Raw genomic sequence first — 18,254 nt, 5'->3', positions numbered from 1 at the left:
TTGAAGAGCACTCTTTGTAAAGTAAATTACGATATAGTTCTAGAATTATATGTTATATATATTATATATAGAATAATAATGCCAGAATTATAGAAATCGGTACGCATCATAAACTGTTTCAGCATGTGCATTGTAATTTTTTTATCATTAAAATATTTTTGATAACTTTCACGTAGTTAACATAAATAAAATTTTGAAGAAAAAGAATTCTAAAGACAGATGCACGTGCATTTATAATCAGTAAATTGGTTTCTTTGGTGGTTCATAGGATCATATCGACAAAAATAACAGGTACTCGTTCTGCAATGTTCGCTTCCATTTTCACAATAGTGTTGTTTTGCCAAAGTCAAAACAATTTGTTGAAGCTTCTCTAGAGTTTCCGCCCTTTAAAAGATTGTGCATCTGCATAGTTCACTTCTGCTAATTTTCCATCGGAGTTGACATCCAAAATTTTTTTTGCGATGGGTAAGAAATTTGAAAAATTTGTTTTTATAACTTTTTCACCGAATGTAAATATAAGGTGACAAGGAACTGATTAAACTTTTTTTAATGCAACTAGATAGTAAACAATTTCTTTGATGAATTACATTAACAAGTTTTCCATTATTTTTTAAATAAATCATTTGGGCAAGGGTCTGTCATTCCGGTATCCTCATTACAAAAAATATTTTTTTTGTGTCAACTTTAATGGGGAAAAAGATTTTGCATTCGTCTGTTGTTAATTTACCTCGATGACAGGGGTCAAAAGCTTAAGTTGAAGATATCGAATAACGACAAATTGATTTGCAAGAGCTTTATTAAATTTATTTTTAATACTCTGTCAATGCCAATACAAGTTCTTGTTTATTCATAATAAACTTCGCACAACGCGATCTTTCAGTGATACCTACTGTGATCCGCGCCTTTATAATGTGCAAATCATGACTGACTAATTAAAAACAACTAGAAGATTTACATACGCTTCATCAAATATCAAACACTCAACTCCTTAACATGCAGTGTCTAGCCATGGGGCGAAGTTAGATTTTAACATGGTGCACCAGATGACTGTTTCATGTTTTTGTTTGTTCAAGGATGGTCAGTTTAGGTGCGTACATATACTCAGGTAAACATTTTATCTACACTGTACATCTATTGCCAGGTAACACCTTAATTGGTCACTTTAAAAACAGAGCAGAAGGAGCGATAGTTTCTCTTTGTATAGAAAAAAGTAAATTTAACGTAACTTCCTCATAGGAGTGCAACTGATGAAAATGACACGAATCAATGCACACAGCTGTTAAATACCACTCCATCAGTAGGTCAACAGGCTCATTACGAAATGTTAGCGTAAATGCGTACGTAGCGTCCCAATAAACCGGCGCATTCATACAATAGATGTAGACTAGCTGAAGTGCTCGCAACCTTGGGTTTACTCGTGCTACACATTTTGACGCGTAACTGTGAGCTCAGCAGATTCTTCCTTGATTTGGGACAATATATGGTGGAATTGCGTACATACCATTGCATTGTAGGTCAGGGAAATATCTCAGGAATGTGGTGATAACAGTACTTATGTGACACGTGGCTTACTTAGTACATTGCACAATTACTTATAGTACTGTGTCTCTGTGGAATAATGTGTAGATGTGAGTACAATTTCATGTCCATGTTTAAGAATGACAGTTCTATGTATTTCGTATTTAGATCACGTCCGATAACATTATTTGCTTTTATATGTTTACATTTTAAAATTGCTTAATATTCAACATCGATGATTTAACCTATTTATATACATGATGCATCTTTCTGCGTATTAATTTTCTTATTTAGGTCACGTCCGATAACTAAGTATTTAAATTGCTTAAAATGCAAGGTAGACAACTTAACCTATTTATATGTACTTCTCTATTTCAGGTAATAGATAATCGAAAATGGACTTCCTTCCGGATTTTGTTCCGGTCGACATTGATCCTACTTCCGGGTTTCCGACTCTTCATTTATCTTACATCATGGAGATCCTTATTCCTCGGAGATTCGTCGGACCGGAAAGGATAAGGGACCAGGTTCAGAAAGTATTCAACGGTATCCAGGCGATTGGAAAAGTTGATATGAAAATAGTTCCAGTGGGAAGCAAAGCGGAAGGATATAACATCCCGGATGCTGTGTTTGCCGGCCAAGGGAGAATAGTATTTTTATCAGACGTTGATATCATCCTGGCTAACGACAAAATTCAGGTATGTGAAGACAGGGCTAAGATGAATGACGAAGTCTACATGATGCATCTTGACACTAATGGCGTTCACCCAGGCTATGGCACGCTTCAGTTGATCCGCAAACCTAAAGGTGACCATTTCGCCGTCTTGTATGACGAGAAAATGGACGCCTACTACATGAGTGGAACTAAGTACCAGACAGAGTTCCTAAACCAAGTGCTGGAGGGTTCAGAGGAAGAGAGGGAGATGTACGAGTTACACGGCCCCGCGCTGCAGTACCAGGACAACAAACCTTTCACGTACGATAGACGGAAGGAGAAAATCGTCAACCCGTTTGATCACATTCATGGTTTTCATTGTGACGATTGGCCGAGTGTAGCCAATGAGTGGACGACACGACATCGGTCTAACGGGTGGCTGAGTCCTGAGCTAGTCCAAAGAATCGTTTCCAAGGGATGCTACCTGGTTCCTGTACCGCACAAACGAAGCAAGAACCCGGATGTCGAATGGCGAATTTCGTTTGCAGAGTCTGAGCAGATGGTGGCCGAGTATGCAGTAACTAACGCACAGCGGCAGTGTTTCATTTTCTTCAAATTGTTAAGATATCAAATACAGCAGGAGACTTCTAAGAAATTGCTCTCTTCCTACTGCCTAAAGAACGTCTTCCTGTTTTGTTGCGAGCAACTTCCTGTTGCTGCTTGGGACGTTAATCCGGGTCATTGTCTCCTACACATGCTGGACTGTGTACAAACTTGCTTGCAACAAGGCGAACTGCCTAACTATTTCATTCCAAATAATAACCTTTTAGATCTGTTTGCCGACGAAGATATCAACACTTCAATTGTATTACTTGACGTAATGAGAAGTGACGTCATTTCACTCGTATTGAATTTCACGGACAACCATGTCTTGGTCTATGAAGGCAATGGTTGCTTGACGACCAAAGTTGTCTTTAGGTCTGTCATTGCGTCCGTGTTGGAAGATGTCCCGACCTACATTAAGACAAGGAACGTAGTGAACTCTCTAACAGGTGCTTTCCTGAGGACCCAGTGTGACATCGCTGTGATTAGGCTGAGGGACGGTCGCTCACCCTTTGAGTATCACAAAGCCTTCATGGACTGCTTTTTGAGCTCGCACCTGCATGATATTCATATCATTGACTTGTTCAACCTTATTGGGGTGAATCTTGGCGACACTGTTGCATCATTGAAATATTTTGAATTGCTTCTACAGCTTCAAAATGTCTATCCGGATGTTGTAAAAGTGAAAGGAAACTTAGCGTGTATGTATTTTACTGCATCACAGCTACTGAAATCGATTTCTGGGGAACAACTCGGCAGGGCAGCTGAACTTTACAAAGAAGTCCTTGCTCACGAGGGCGTGCATTTCCCTACAACCATAGATTATTCAAATTATCTATGTCACGCGCAAAAATGGCGGGAAGCGGGACTACTTTTGGAACAGTTTGTTCGGTTCGAGCGAAAGTGTCACAAATGTAGTAACAGTTATAACAGTTTGGAGAGTGTAACCCTGGACCCGGTGCTGCAGAAAGAGTTTGCTCACACAAACCTCCTCCATTTGTCGTCTCTGTCTCTAGCTTATTACTATCTGATCAAAGCGTACACCAATTTACACTTGGACTTTTCAGACCATCTATATGAATTCGATCAGCACTGCGCCAGCATACAGTGCGCCGTAGACTTTCAACTTCTGGGCTACTGTTACGTTAATGGCAAAAATTATCCGAATGCTTTGAAATCGTTTCTTAAAGCCCTTGAAGTAGATCCGAGTAACGATGTGGCCGCGCAAAACGTGGACTTCTGTGAAGAAAAGCTTGCTAAAGAAAAGATTCAGAATGGGAGCAAATGGCTGTCCAAAGGACTGGTGTTTGTCCTAAGGATTGTGGAGATGATTGTTAGAAACAATCTAATATAAAAAAGATTAAACAGATTAAAATCACGATAAATTACGCCCTGGATTTTAATTTTAGAAATTAATTTACTGTGAAATCGTTTGATGATGAACTGCAAATGTCAAATAATTCATATAGTCATTAAAACCCATTGTCTTTCTTCGAATTATTTAGCCTATATATGTACCTTTTTAGAAGTTATGCACTAGGTTCGTGTGTATTGATTGCTAACTGCGTTGTTTATGTCTTTCTATCGAGGTTCATTGTCTTTATCTGTTCAGATTTTAGAGTGAGATACCCCACCAATGCGACGTCATTACCCGGGTTTGTAGATCAAACATTCAACGTGAATTTTACGATAACACAAATACATTTGTATAAAGTGGATCGTTTTAAAATTCTAATCCAATTTGTGCTTGTATTTCAATCTCATGTCTATAGAAATGAACATGCGTCGATTTTATAATAGCCCTTTACCCAATTCACCATTCCCGGGCTTTATTAGTGATCGCAATGTGTAAAATTGATTAATTATTTGACGAAGTGTTTCTCGATCTGTCAAAAACTGCGCACGAATGAAAGAAAATAATCAGAAAAGATTGCAATTTGGACTAGTGATATCGACGTAAGATTGCATTCAATGGGCGCTTTACTGTAGGCCTTTTTACAGCGTATGTAAAGCGTCGTTGCTCCCCATGCACATCGTATTTTTGATCTACGCAATTTGTGGATGTTTCTTGATAGTTTTCGGATAATCCTATTCGATAGTAAATCAAGTGATCTTTTTGAATTGCATGCATACCCACTCGGCGCATCCAGGGTTAGAACTGATTGGTGTTGTAAAAGGTAATATGTCGCTTTTTGAACGGTGAACAGTCGACATTAACTCTCCGACAGGGGTTTATAACGCTGAAGTGGCTGTTTTTGTTTTGAAGGGCCAAAACCAAGTTCAATACGTTGATTGAGTTTGATACAAGGAAGCTAACAGGTAACGGTAAGAAAAATGTATCTCTTTTTTTTTGGGGGGGGGGGGGGGGGGGATTAATGAATATAATATAGAATTAAGTACATGTTGCTATTTTCTCTGTAGTTTTAATTTATAATTGTATGTGTTGTGAAAATTTCTATATTAGGAGAAAATGAAAAAGAACGAAGGCTTAAAACCGTGTCCTAGTATGCCTTATAATTTCAACTTTTTTCCTTGAAATCAGTTTGATATATCTATTAACTTCTCAATGATTAATGGCGTGTGTACTTTAACAACAGAGAGTCGTCATGTTCACTCCGCCTAACAAATTATTAAAAATCATTAAATAACTTGCAGGTATGTGAAAATTAAGATTTAAATTTCTGGGGATATATTTTAAAACTCTTTTCAAAACCACAAAATCTATAATAGGAATTGAAATATGTCGGTTGATCCACTGCTATCAAGATTTGGAAGCAGATACGTGACAAAGTGTATTGCTTTCATTGGAATGGGACGGTAGTTTAAAACACTTGATACATACATGTATATACACATAAACATTGTTCCTTTGTCTCGGAGCACATTAGAACCGAACGAGTAATATAGCTCTATTATGCAATCCTTTACTGCTGTTTGATTAAATAACCTATACTTTCTTTATATGAAAATAAATAAAATCCATTTGGAACTAAAGAGAATTATTTAATCATATTTATATTCTTTAAATCCGGAATATTTCAGTGATCTGTTGAATAATCCTTTTATGATTACCTAGAATTTCATTGAAAGGTAGGATGACCAATTATAGAACAGTGTGCATGGGGATTACTGGTTTTTTTTATACATTTGTAAACACTTCATAGGGCATTAAACAAAACCGAATTTTTAATCCTCGGCCGTGCTCGGTCGCTGTTTTACTACCATGGAGTCCATGTCAGTTCTATTCAAATCGTTCGTTGACTAACAGGATGAGAGATCGTTTCAATATTTGGACGAAGGTGTATAATTTAATGATATGAAGTAAAATTTAAATCCTTATCATAATTTTTACAGGGTTGGATTAAAGTTACCGTCAGCGACCACTGCAGGTGTTATAACTAATAGAACTCGAAATAGGAACGGTGAGGATTAAACGTGGAATCGGCTGTCAGTTTGGTTCCTTGCCTACAGACCAGTATATTTGGGGATGATTCAAAACTGACATGTCCCTGGATTTATTTGAGACTGTGTTCAAAGAGACGTTCGTTCTAAATGACAAGAGGAAGCGCGTGGGTAACTACAGCCTGGGTCGGGTGATCGGCAGGGGGGCCTTCGGGACCGTCCGCCTCGGGACCCATCTACTGAGTGGGGAGAATGTGAGTACTATATCACTATCAGCTCTTTCTTGAATGATGTAGATCAAGTTCAACGTTACCATTGTAATTCATTTATTCGCGTCTGATTTCAACAACAACTAAACGAAAGTTTTGACATTGTTGAATTTTGGTTTTATTTTTTAATTTTCTTTGAGAAGGGGGTGTTAAATATACAAGCACTAGATATAGATTTCGGTGATCAATTGAGGGGCATCAGCAATTTTCAAAAAATTAAATAAACCATTTTGTTTCTACAGGGATTAGGTATTAAAAGTACATGTACTCTGTATACTAGGGATTATTGCCAGCTAGTTAGAAGAAAAAGGATCACATAGTTTTGGAAATTAATTGAAAGCTGATATCACCATTTTTGCTATTTAGGAGTTTTAGAAACCCTGAACTGCGAAGATGGCTCTAAAAGTACCCCCACCCCTCAATTCCCACCCACCGGCACTGATCGAAGGTCTTTTAACATTGACCATTCATTTTGTCTGTATTTGCTGATGTCTAAGTAGGTGGTTCACAACATCGATAAATAACAAATATTTTAGGATTAACATAGTAAATGGATCAGCAATAACGATATTTGATGTAATTCATCTAAGGTGCATTTGTTCCAAGTATCGATTAATAATATTGTCTAGATCCCTATCCATGGTATGCATGAATTGTAACCTTACTACCCATTTATCAAAGCGTATACATATGTATGTAGTTGCATGGAAGCATATTGAGTAGTCGAGGAACATTAAATACCATGAGTTGATATTTTATGTTCGATTTAAAAGGCTGCTGTTAAAGTGGTTCCCAAGAAGTCGATCCTACAGAAGGACAAGGCACGGCGGAGGTTTGCGCGTGAGCTGCACGCGCTCAAGCAGATGGATCACCCTAACATCGTGTGCCTGAAGGAGTGGATGGAAACAGAGAGGAACTTTTATCTGGTTCTTACTTATATCAACGGAGACACACTGAAACATTACCTCAACGACGTGTAAGGATTTTGTCTGATTTTTTTTTTTAGGGTTTTTAAGGGGGTTCTACAATTTTTTAATCAATATTTTTAATTACAAGAACATTGAAACATATTTTATACTATTGTAATAATCTTATTACTTCATTGATTCGATAAGGACCGTAATAATATACATATATTACATGGCTTCGAGGGCGACATACCAGAATATTTGACCCGAGGTGACAGGAAAGCCCTGGAGTGTTATGTCGCCCGATGCCGAAGGCAGAGGGCGACATAACACTCCAGGGCTTTCCTGTCACCGAGGGACAAATATTCTGGTATTGTCGCCCGAGAAGACATGTGATATATGTTATATAACATTTTTAAACAAATCAAACTCGGGTTATCAACATATTATTTAATTCACAAGGCAGAGGAAATTTTTTTAAAACACTAATGCTTGAGTTTTTCTCTTTTGTCGTATTTGCCGAATTTTTTTCATCAATTAAACTATCGAGTACATCTGAATTTAGATGAACAAACCGCAGACGTTGGCCTGACATGTTTAAAATTCGCGGATCTGTTTACGTTTGCTTAGCAACTGACTCGTTGAATTTCGAACCCGACGTAATTAATATGCAGAATTCTTGCACGCGATGGTGATATTACAGTTTCGGGAGGGCAATATAACTATTTCCTGTGAAATATAACTGTTTCCGGGAGGGCAATATAACTGTTTCCGGTGTGATTCAGCAATTTTCAGGGCATAGTAATAAAATTATCTCATTTGTGACATAACGAGAAAACTTATTCAAAAATGTTATATTATATACTAATTCCCCTTATACATGTACATATATGTAAATATTTTAGATATTTTAATAGAGAACATTCGTGGATCATTTTTAAAATTGTGTGCAATTGCAACATTTTATAGTTCCATTACTATATTAAAATGCCATTTATTTAAGACTCAGATACATGTGCTTAGCCCTTTTCTACATTCAAACACAATGTTGGAACATTGGGGTTTTTTCAGAAAGAGACTAAGTGAGAACGAGGCTAGGCGGTATATCAACCAAATGACATCAGCTCTCAATTACATGCACTCACAGAATTTCCTTCACCGGGATATCAAACTAGAAAACACTGTCCTTCAAAGCGGAGGCAAAGTCTTCATAGTCGGTGAGTATGTAAGATCTGGATTTGGTGCCATAAGTACGTTTCTGTTGAAATTCTGAAATATACTGTAAGGCAGGAAATAAATTTTGGAGTTTATTTTTGCTTTATTCTAGGAAATAAACGTTTTACGAACCATTACTCAGTGAAAACATATTAAAGAATATAATCTTTAAAAAAGTATGAAAGTACCAGTAATAAAACAATAGATTTTTTTTATTTATGATTATTTATTTGTCATTGTCAAGATTTTGGCCTGAGTGTTGATGTCAGCTTTTTGGAGAATCCCAATATGTGTGGATCCCCTACCTACATGGCTCCAGAAATTCTCCTTAAACATGGCATCACTCTCTCGGCGGATATATGGAGTCTGTAAGTGACCTGTTACACGCAACGTACATTACGTAGACAGTAATAATGTCAACAGTTCCTTAAATATTAAAGGCACAATGTATTGCATGTCTTACAAATATATCAAGCGAAAAGCAGAATTATGTTTATTATATTTTTTCCAGAGGGATTTGTCTGTGTTACCTAGTCACGGGATGCCACCCCTATCATATGAGCTTTAAGGATAATTACGCTACTCTTTATTTCAAAATACTCCAAGGCAGCACGTTACCTAGCTTCTTGTCTGAAGGTAAATCTAAATAATTATGTAAATTATAAGTATTTGTTGTAATGACAATTGCTAACCTATAACTTGGTCGGAACGATGGTCACGGTCAAAAATTCAGAAATCTGCAACTGGTTAGGAGTAAAAACCAGAAAACTGTAATTACCTTATTATACGCGAGTTCTTTATTCCGCGTTTCCGTTGTTTTGCCTAAAATTGGGAGAATATAAAATTGCGGGCACCAATTTTTGTAACAATTTAATTTAATTTTAATAGCTCAAAAGTGTCTGAAAATTAAAAGCGAGGTTATTTTAAAAATGCACGATAGTTGCTTTTACATTTAATAAGGAATTTACAGTATTTACATTCTTTAAAGTTTTGATTACCTTATATAATTTTTAAGTAAAGTCTTTAAAATCCTGAGTAATGTCTTTTTAAAGCTTTTATCAATTTTGTTGTAAACCATGACCATTAAAAAACCTCACTCTGTTTAAATTCCAGAATGTAGAGATCTCATACAAAGGATGCTGTCGGTAGACCCCTATAACAGAATATCGACAGAGGAAATTCTGGCGCACGCATGGCTGGAACGAATAATCAGCTGACAAAGTATAGGCCTTTAGTGAACTTGTTTTGGTGCAATATGAAATAACATAAGAAACCAAAATTATATACACTGAACCAAAGTTCTAAGTGTTCATCAAATATAATGATTTTACTACTTCATATATTTTTTATTTTACTATATAAACACGTTTGTCTTGCCGTTGGGTACATGTAGCTGCTTTAAAGTAGTTACACGTAAGAACAGTGTAGCGATCTTGACCTCTGATTGCGACCAGTGACCTTGACCTTTGCTGGATATCACAAAAACTTCCGGTTTGGTTGAAATTTGCCTGGAACTTTTGGATTAATTGTTTTATGTTGTCGATGGAAATGACGATACACTTATAAAGAAGAGGAAAAATATGTTAAAATAACGTTTTGTTTGGACTGCTTAAGCCATTTTAAGGTATTCAATGTATAATGAAGGGATATTGAACAATTTGGAATCATTTTAAACTTGTTAAATATGTATTGCTAGATTACAATGCAAGTGAAATAAACTAAATTCACATGACTAACAACATATAAGAAGCCGGCCATTTTGCACCTTGAAATTTTTTAAAGAGTTATCTTCCCTTGATGAAAAACAGAAAATTTTAATTTCGTCAAGATATCTGCGGTAAATTATCTATTTTAATTCATATTTTAATAAAGAGAAAGTTTATGCATGTATTAACCAAGAGAGTTTTACAAATTTTAAGTCACTTTCTACAATATCTTAATAAAACATACGTTGCCCATAGACTTCAATGCAAAATTTAAGGTGTAAATTCTTGGACCATAATCAAAATTTTGAAAATTCCTTTGGTGGAGTATTTTTATTTCATAACACCTTCAAAATGATATCAAGATTTAAAAATTCGGACCATTCATTTATTAGGTACAAAATGTGGTCGTTATACATTGAATACCTTAAGTGTTTTACGTTTGAAACTGTCACTAAAGACTACTATACCAATCGCAAAAAGTTGTCATTTATATATAAGCTTCCGCAGAATTACCAATTTCTTGTTCTGAAATTTCGTCACTGGTATTTGATTTCAAGCGGTATTTCTTATTTTATCTGGTGTTTTGATCAGAAGACAATGATGAACATTATTTCATTCCGTAATTTTTAAATTATTCTAGTTATCAGGATGAACATTTAGAAGTTTTGTTAAGTGTATACGTACGGAGAATATGACGAATGTAAGGAATGTGTTGTCATATACATGTACAATATACATTATGTACATGTATAAAAAAAATATGTTTTATTGTCAAATGGTGCTAAATGAAAACTAAATGTACATAACTCTAATGTTGATGGTTCTCCTCGTCGATCAGAAACAGCAATATTTATTTTACTTTTGATTTCTTAATTACATGTACTTTATTTACCATTCTTATACACTTATTTTATAACATGCTGTTTCTAATAAAAGAAGAAGAATAAAATCACCATATAGATATTATTTTATTTATTTATACGTACATATCCACGCAGTCTTTCGAATTCGGACCTTTATTTACTTCGAAAATGAAGATTTAACTTTTTTTACTGATTTCAACTTTGTAAAATACTAGTAATGGAAGAGCTGAAGGATGTTGGCACCTGAAATAATAGTAATGTCAATCATCCGAAAACCACTTGGATATTAAGATGGGTACCTGAAATGTTCATTTGTTTTACTTGCGACTCGTGTCACATGCCATTTTTTTTTTTTTGGAAATAAAGGGCCCCAAACAGAAATGATAATTTTTCTGAAATTTTTGCTAAAATTTGGCATGGAAATTGATTATTTGAAGAAAAAAACAAATATTTATTGTCTGAACTATAATTTAATTATAATTTTAATACAGTATGAAATTAAACACGTGTAGTGACAATAAAAGTATTATCTAACTCAAAATTAAAAGATTCTTGCTATAATGGTGGCTTCAAATGCGAGTACATTATGAACACAACACAGATGTCACAAAATTTTGGAGTAATCAAGTTATAATGCAAATAAAAAAATGTAAGTAATGTCATCTTTCCAAAACTTTGCATATAAATAGACAAACATTTAATGTCATCATTTAAATACTTGATAAATACATGTAATATGCTCTAATATAAGTTTTCATTGACGAAAAAAATATCTTCACGAATTTAATTGACAACTATGGTGGCAGACAACAGTGGACAACCAAGCCAAATTAACAATCGAAAATCGCCACCTCTGCTTCCTATCCCGCCTCCAATCAAACTAGTTGTTGCAATAATGGGAATCGGTTAAAAGTTTAACGAGGATTTTGAGACAATTTTAAAGAAATAACGGTTAATCTAGGAGATTTTTAAAGATATTTAACTACCAGATGAGATTTCCCCTACCCTCTTTTACCTCTCCCTTTTGTTGCCTTCGTCACAGAACGTAGGAATCTTGCGGTGCCGCCTGGGGTCAAACTGAAGAAAATTACCTTAAACGAAATAGAGGGTTACTATTTCACCTATTTTGTCATATGAAAACATTAATTATTAAAATATTAGTTATTAAAGTGGCCATATATGGTCATTAACCCAGTAAATGTATTCGTATCTGGAAGCAATCGCTAGAAGCAGTATGTTTAATCGAGGACTTGTTGTCACGAGGATTTTCGAATTGCTACCATTTTAACATAATGAGTAATGAAGTTTTTATATTTTATGTATTAGAGTAGAGGAAGAGTGAAATCGTTATTTCATTAATTACATTAAGTGCATGTTTAAATTTATTGTACTAGTTTTACCATTTTAATACTTTATATTTTTAAAAACAAAATTGAACTGAAACTCAAAGCTTATCTAACAGCTCGTATCATCACATTTGAATTGTTTAATTAGAATTGGAGAAAATGTTTCGCTTATACATGTTAAATTACACCATTTTGTCATTTAGCTAATGTCTGCAATTACGAAGCTATGTATTATAATAATTCAATGGATTCAGTTGCGTAATAATTCTAGATGTTGATCTCACTATTACTAATATATAGTATTTTGTCCGACATTCAATATCTGATTCTCTTCCAATTATCAGTCTAAAAAACTGAAGAAAAACAATGATTTTTCAATTTAATTTGAATCGACGCATGTCCCTGTTTTTACTTAACAGCGGTAAATCGAAACATTTAATCTGGAGAAATCGGTTACAATCAATTAACAAATGCATTCCTAATCTAGTTCCCAAGTATTTTCAAAGTTATCAATCAAACAGTGCCTTTATTCTTGTTCTTGCAACATACTAGAACAAAGACAATATACAAGTAAAAACACGTCATTGTATAAGTTTGTAAATCGTTCAAAATTCAATTTGAATTAAGATAAATTTTGAAAATAACAAAAAACTCTTTCGCGAGAAACACACTGCCTGCTTTACATAATGAATTGCATGTACATCCAAAACGTGACGAAATACGATATTAACAAAACTTTTCTGGTCAATGTAACAATATAACAACTTACAACAGAGAGAAGATGTTCGTTAACATTTCCACCGAATTATGTTAACTTTTCAAAAACAGCTGAAATTGTTCCGAAAATGATGAATAGAACATTTTTCATGTTTTTCAATAATTGTAATCATTTTAACAAGTTGGATTAAACTTTCAAAAAATATGCGGCACGGTAAATGTAGCACAAACAAAGCTTTCAGAATGAATATTGAAACGTTAAATATATTGATAAATAAAACCAACTTTGGTTATTATAAGTAAGAAAGGCATGTTGAAGGAGGATAATGCCTATTAAAACAGATATGAAGCTGAAGAAAAAGCCGTACCTGATGTTAAATTTAACAAGTACATGTATTCATATTTATCCTCGTATTCATATAAGCACTTGAAAAACTTTCGTAATCAAACAGACTTCAGTTGTGCATGATTCCATTTTACTTTTTTGACTTTCAAATAAAGTTATTTAGAATTTAAACATATTTTATTATTATAGAAAAATTGTATTTTGACAACTTATTTGTCCAATCGAATGGATTTTTTTTTTTGAGATAAAGATACATTATTACAGGCCGCCAGAAGGCGGTCCGTGATTTGATATACATTTAGATATTGTAACTGCGTTTCTGCGGGATAGTTTTTTTAATAGAATTAATATTATGCATATTTTTTAATGAATTAAAATTAAATTTGCATGTAGACATATGTTATTCCTTTAAAAATATTACACATTTTTTGTTTTACTTGTAAATGTATAGTAGGTCGTTGACTTTCGTGTAAGGTGCGTTTTTATCGAGACTACAATCTATTCGGAAAATTTCGGAGTTTTTCTTTCTTTTCAAAACAATATATATCGGGATCGGTATACGGGACATACTAAAGACCTCAAATACTAAAGACCTGAATGACATGAAATTTTATATTAATGATATATTTGAATCATGAAATGACATCCATATCAATTATTTACGCAAAAAGATGAAAAACCAGAAAATTTTGAGCTGACATGATTTTTTAAAATACTTTTGAGAACCCCATGCAATTAAATAAGCATGATTATCTTCATAAACTGAAGTGTAGATAATATACGATTCAATACAATGCAACAAAAAAATCAAAATGGTTTGAAATACATAATCTCTAAGAGAATAATGATGAGCTGAACTTTGTATTAGAATAATGTAAAAATCAATGTGTTCTCCTTTACTTCATGCTATGGCAATGATAACACAATTACCGTTAGAAATGCTTACAGTAAAGAACTCGGTTCTTAATAATAATAATAGTAAAATGTGAAACTTCAAAACGTGTTGCTGAAAATATATTAAAATTTACCTTAAAAATTAGTAGAACCAACTCATTATTTTCTTTTTTGTGGTGTGTTTTTATGTAACCAACCAATGATGATTCATACACATTTATGTTTTTTGCGGCCCATTTGACGCTTGCGTCAATATGATTTCTTGTTCGTGTATTTGTTAAACAATTTAACTTTATGGGAAACTTCTTACATGGATTGGGTCATACACTTCTCTGTCGCGGACCTCTTAGTTCTCAGCAAGTCAGAAACAATGAGGTAGTTGTGAATGTTAATATAACTTCCACATCCCAATGCTTCAGTTTGTCGGATATGTAAACCATTGAGGTATTTTTAAGGTTGCACAAGTAACAATAAAGGTTCAGAAAAGACAACCCTGTCCGCCTGTCTGTCATTGGATGCAATAAATAATAAATACATTGAGTGCAGGTATGAATTAGCGGTACTAGTTATGTTTGTATGTCCGTTTAATACTTTATTAATTTATACTACTACATGTGTATATTAAAATAATAGACTCGAATTTTTGGGCTTTAATACAAAGAAATCGGAAGAGTACTGTTTTTTGTTTTATATAATTTAAACGTCATTGGTACTTGAAGATTACCAATTTGTTTTTATTTTTTCTTAATCAAGCTTCGCTAATTCATAATCAACGAAAATTCCTTTTAAAAATCCGGAAATAATCTGGACTTTTTGGAATTTACAATCTTGTGCATGCGCGTTACATTCACGCTAAATCACGGGAGGCTCTTTAGTTAATGTTTCCACAATATCACATATGCATGGATAAACTCATAAACGATATTACAAATACATGTGAATTTTCATTGAAAATTTGTCATATATTCTGTTCATCAAAGGAAATACGGGAGATAACTCTAACTCAGTGCATCCCGAGAGTTTCGAATGTCAACATAGTGTGTAAATTCGAAGCGAGTAAAAAACCTTGGTGAAAAAGTGTTGAATTCTTCAATAATATGAATTAAATTTTTAGACGAAAGATATTTACAGCCTCCATATGGTTTGTTATGAATAATTTAATAATTTTCAATGCAGCTTCATTAGTTTTCTCCAAAATCGTCTCGGAGCGATTCCGCAATTTTTAGACGGTGGCTATAAATAGCCACGGTCTATTGCTACGGTCCTGACCGGAAGAGTATTTCTCACGGGGACCCTAGCGGATAACGAACGATAACTCTGTTAGGTACATGTATGCAGTGTTATACAGACAATGTTTTATCTGCGTGTCGATTTCAGTATGAGAACTAATTTTTATCTTATCAGATATTTTAAGCATTATAGCTGCAAATTATTTTGTACATACATTTAAATAATGTATGAAATTGTGTTTTCCGTTACTTACCCTGTCTGTTTACGCGGTATTAATAATTTAAGCACCAGCAACTCTGTATCAGGACTGCATAAACTATATCACTGCGATAATTGGTCACAAATGGTCACAATAATTGCTTCTTGTTTATTTTTATGATATAAATATTTGTCAGAAACACTATTTAAACTGGTTTGCCATTTCATATTTCAGCAATTATGCTTCATCGACAAAATCAGCCGTTTTCAACGCATTAGTTTTAGTTGAGCAGTATAATTTTGTTGTTGTAGCTTATTCCAAAGAATTCACAACAGATACTGACAATGAATATTACATAAATTACATTTTATTGAACTTCAACCGATCAATGGCACAGTTTCTTCTACAAGTGTGCATGTGTTTTCAAACACACAAAAAACTTTAAATTTACGATACAAAAATATGTTAATTTTCGACTGACCTGTGATTTACAATGTACCTTATTTTGTACCTCACTCAGTCTGTAGAAACATTAATTTTATTACAGGCACCTCGATATTCATCAGACAATATTTACCGCCGATGTTGACGCTTTACTTGCTGCTGACTTTCTCTCAAACACGCTAATCGACGTCGGATTGTAAAATTCACGTGCAAATCGAGTCGCCATTTTAAATGTATATAAACTACATTTTACGATGTTTCAAATATTTTGAGACTCGCAATTGAAATACACACCGGTTAGAAAGTGTCATCACTGAACGCAATGCTACATCAGCCGTAGCGTATGTACATCCATGCTATATTTGCGATAAATAATGAAACATGAAGGCAAAAAAATGTGCTTCATAGATGACTGTAGAATTCTGCTGAGCTACAGAACTATAGCTTCCCGAAAATATTGCCAGGATTTGCGAACCCTAGATCCATTGTCTATAGTACATGCAAAGAATAACATTAAAGAGAATGGGTGAATAAGGCGTGTAAAATGCCCATATGAGGAATGGTAAGATACGGCAAAATTAAAATATCATTAAATCTGATACTTTTTAAAAAAAATAATTAAAAACAATGAATATTTAAGGTAACATCGGGTTGTGATCTTTAAATATCTTAAATACTTGCAATATATTGATTTAAACTGGCGTATGAGTGTCAAAACCTCCTAATAGTGTAATTTTTATAACTTTAATGCATTTTCTTTCATAGAGTGGGTCTGAGCTCAATATTTTTTGTTACAGTCTAAATGTGGTTTAATGGATTTACTTAACTAAAATGTGGAGAGATGACCCACTACAGTTCAAAAATGTCATTTTGTACACAGGGGCTTGGTTGTTGGATAGTGAATTTCCTAATTATTTGTTCCCCAAGAAAAAAATGATTAAAATTGGTAATCTTATGTGTATTTCTGTGTATTGCAATAAATAAATTCACTGAAATCCCCCGTTTCAGTCATGTTAAAAAAGTGTATTCAATGTACATTAAAAATAGTAAAGGGACGACACTCGCCATCTTGGATTTATAGGGGGTCCTCGTTTCAAGCTATGTTTTAAACAAGTTCTTCCATTTCTCCAACGATTTCTGACGAGATCTAGGTTGGAAAATATTCAACTGACTTATTCCTATCGTCTGAATACATCTGTAGGCTGCATAATAAACACATCGTTCCGAAATGTACTAGATACTTGCCAAACTTATCGAAAGCAACGGAAGTTTACTTTTGAGTGACGTAAATTCTCCATATAATCACTGAGATGTTCCGAAAATGTATGATAAATCTAGAGAGAGCAAAAATTCCGCGAAAAGTTATCCTCTTGGTTGATCCAATGCTTTCGGATCTCCTCAATGATTACATGGAGAGTTTGCATCAACTTCCGTTGCTTTCGATAAGTTTGGCGAGTATCTAGTACATTTTGGAACGATGTGTTTATTATGCAGCCTACAGATGTATTCAGACGATAGGAATAAGTCAGTTGAATATTTTCCAACCTAGATCTCGTCAGAAATCGCTGGAGAAACGGAAGAACTTGTTTAAAACATAGCTTGAAACGAGGACCCCCTATAAATCCAAGATGGCGAGTGTCGTCCCTTTACTTTTTTTAATGTACATTGAATACACTTTTTTAACATGACTGAAACGGGGGATTTCAGTGAATTTATTTATTGCAATACACAGAAATACACATAAGATTACCAATTTTAATCATTTTTTTCTTGGGGAACAAATAATTAGGAAATTCACTATCCAACAACCAAGCCCCTGTGATTTTGTAGCTCAACAATTGAACGTTTTAGAAATATGATACAAGTCCGTAAATTCGTGGTCATAGTCTCATATAGAATTTCAACAACACACTTTGTTGTGAATGAAATGGCTCAGTGG

The 18,254-nt window shown here is 34.1% G+C and overlaps 1 protein-coding gene across 7 annotated transcripts; it reads left to right on the top strand.

Annotated features, from left to right (window-relative positions):
• The first annotated feature begins 831 nt into the window (after positions 1 to 831).
• LOC128184380 (uncharacterized) lies at positions 832 to 11,217 on the top strand. Of its 7 annotated transcripts, XM_052853828.1 has the most exons (8): positions 4,131 to 5,101; positions 6,131 to 6,432; positions 7,221 to 7,423; positions 8,427 to 8,572; positions 8,815 to 8,938; positions 9,082 to 9,206; positions 9,684 to 10,194; positions 10,706 to 11,217. In XM_052853828.1, exons 2-7 carry the CDS (start codon positions 6,280 to 6,282, stop codon positions 9,785 to 9,787), a joined length of 855 nt encoding a protein of 284 aa, XP_052709788.1. In that variant the 5' UTR covers positions 4,131 to 5,101; positions 6,131 to 6,279; the 3' UTR covers positions 9,788 to 10,194; positions 10,706 to 11,217. The 7 variants fall into 7 exon arrangements, with proteins under 7 accessions (XP_052709784.1, XP_052709783.1, XP_052709787.1 ...); XM_052853827.1 differs by lacking the exons at positions 7,221 to 7,423; positions 8,427 to 8,572; positions 8,815 to 8,938; ... (1 more) ...; positions 9,684 to 10,194; positions 10,706 to 11,217 and adding an exon at positions 1,119 to 1,628 and having other exon boundaries at positions 1,897 to 4,953; positions 5,043 to 5,095; positions 6,131 to 6,281; XM_052853826.1 differs by lacking the exons at positions 7,221 to 7,423; positions 8,427 to 8,572; positions 8,815 to 8,938; ... (1 more) ...; positions 9,684 to 10,194; positions 10,706 to 11,217 and adding an exon at positions 1,119 to 1,628 and having other exon boundaries at positions 1,897 to 4,953; positions 5,043 to 5,101; positions 6,131 to 6,281.
• Positions 11,218 to 18,254: the final 7,037 nt, after the last annotated feature.

This window comes from Crassostrea angulata, chromosome 5 (assembly GCF_025612915.1).
Source record: "Crassostrea angulata isolate pt1a10 chromosome 5, ASM2561291v2, whole genome shotgun sequence".
In the NCBI taxonomy this organism is placed as follows: Eukaryota; Metazoa; Mollusca; class Bivalvia; order Ostreida; family Ostreidae; genus Magallana; species Magallana angulata.
The sequence above is the reverse complement of the archived record's forward strand: the minus strand, read 5'-3'. Positions and strand labels throughout refer to the sequence as shown.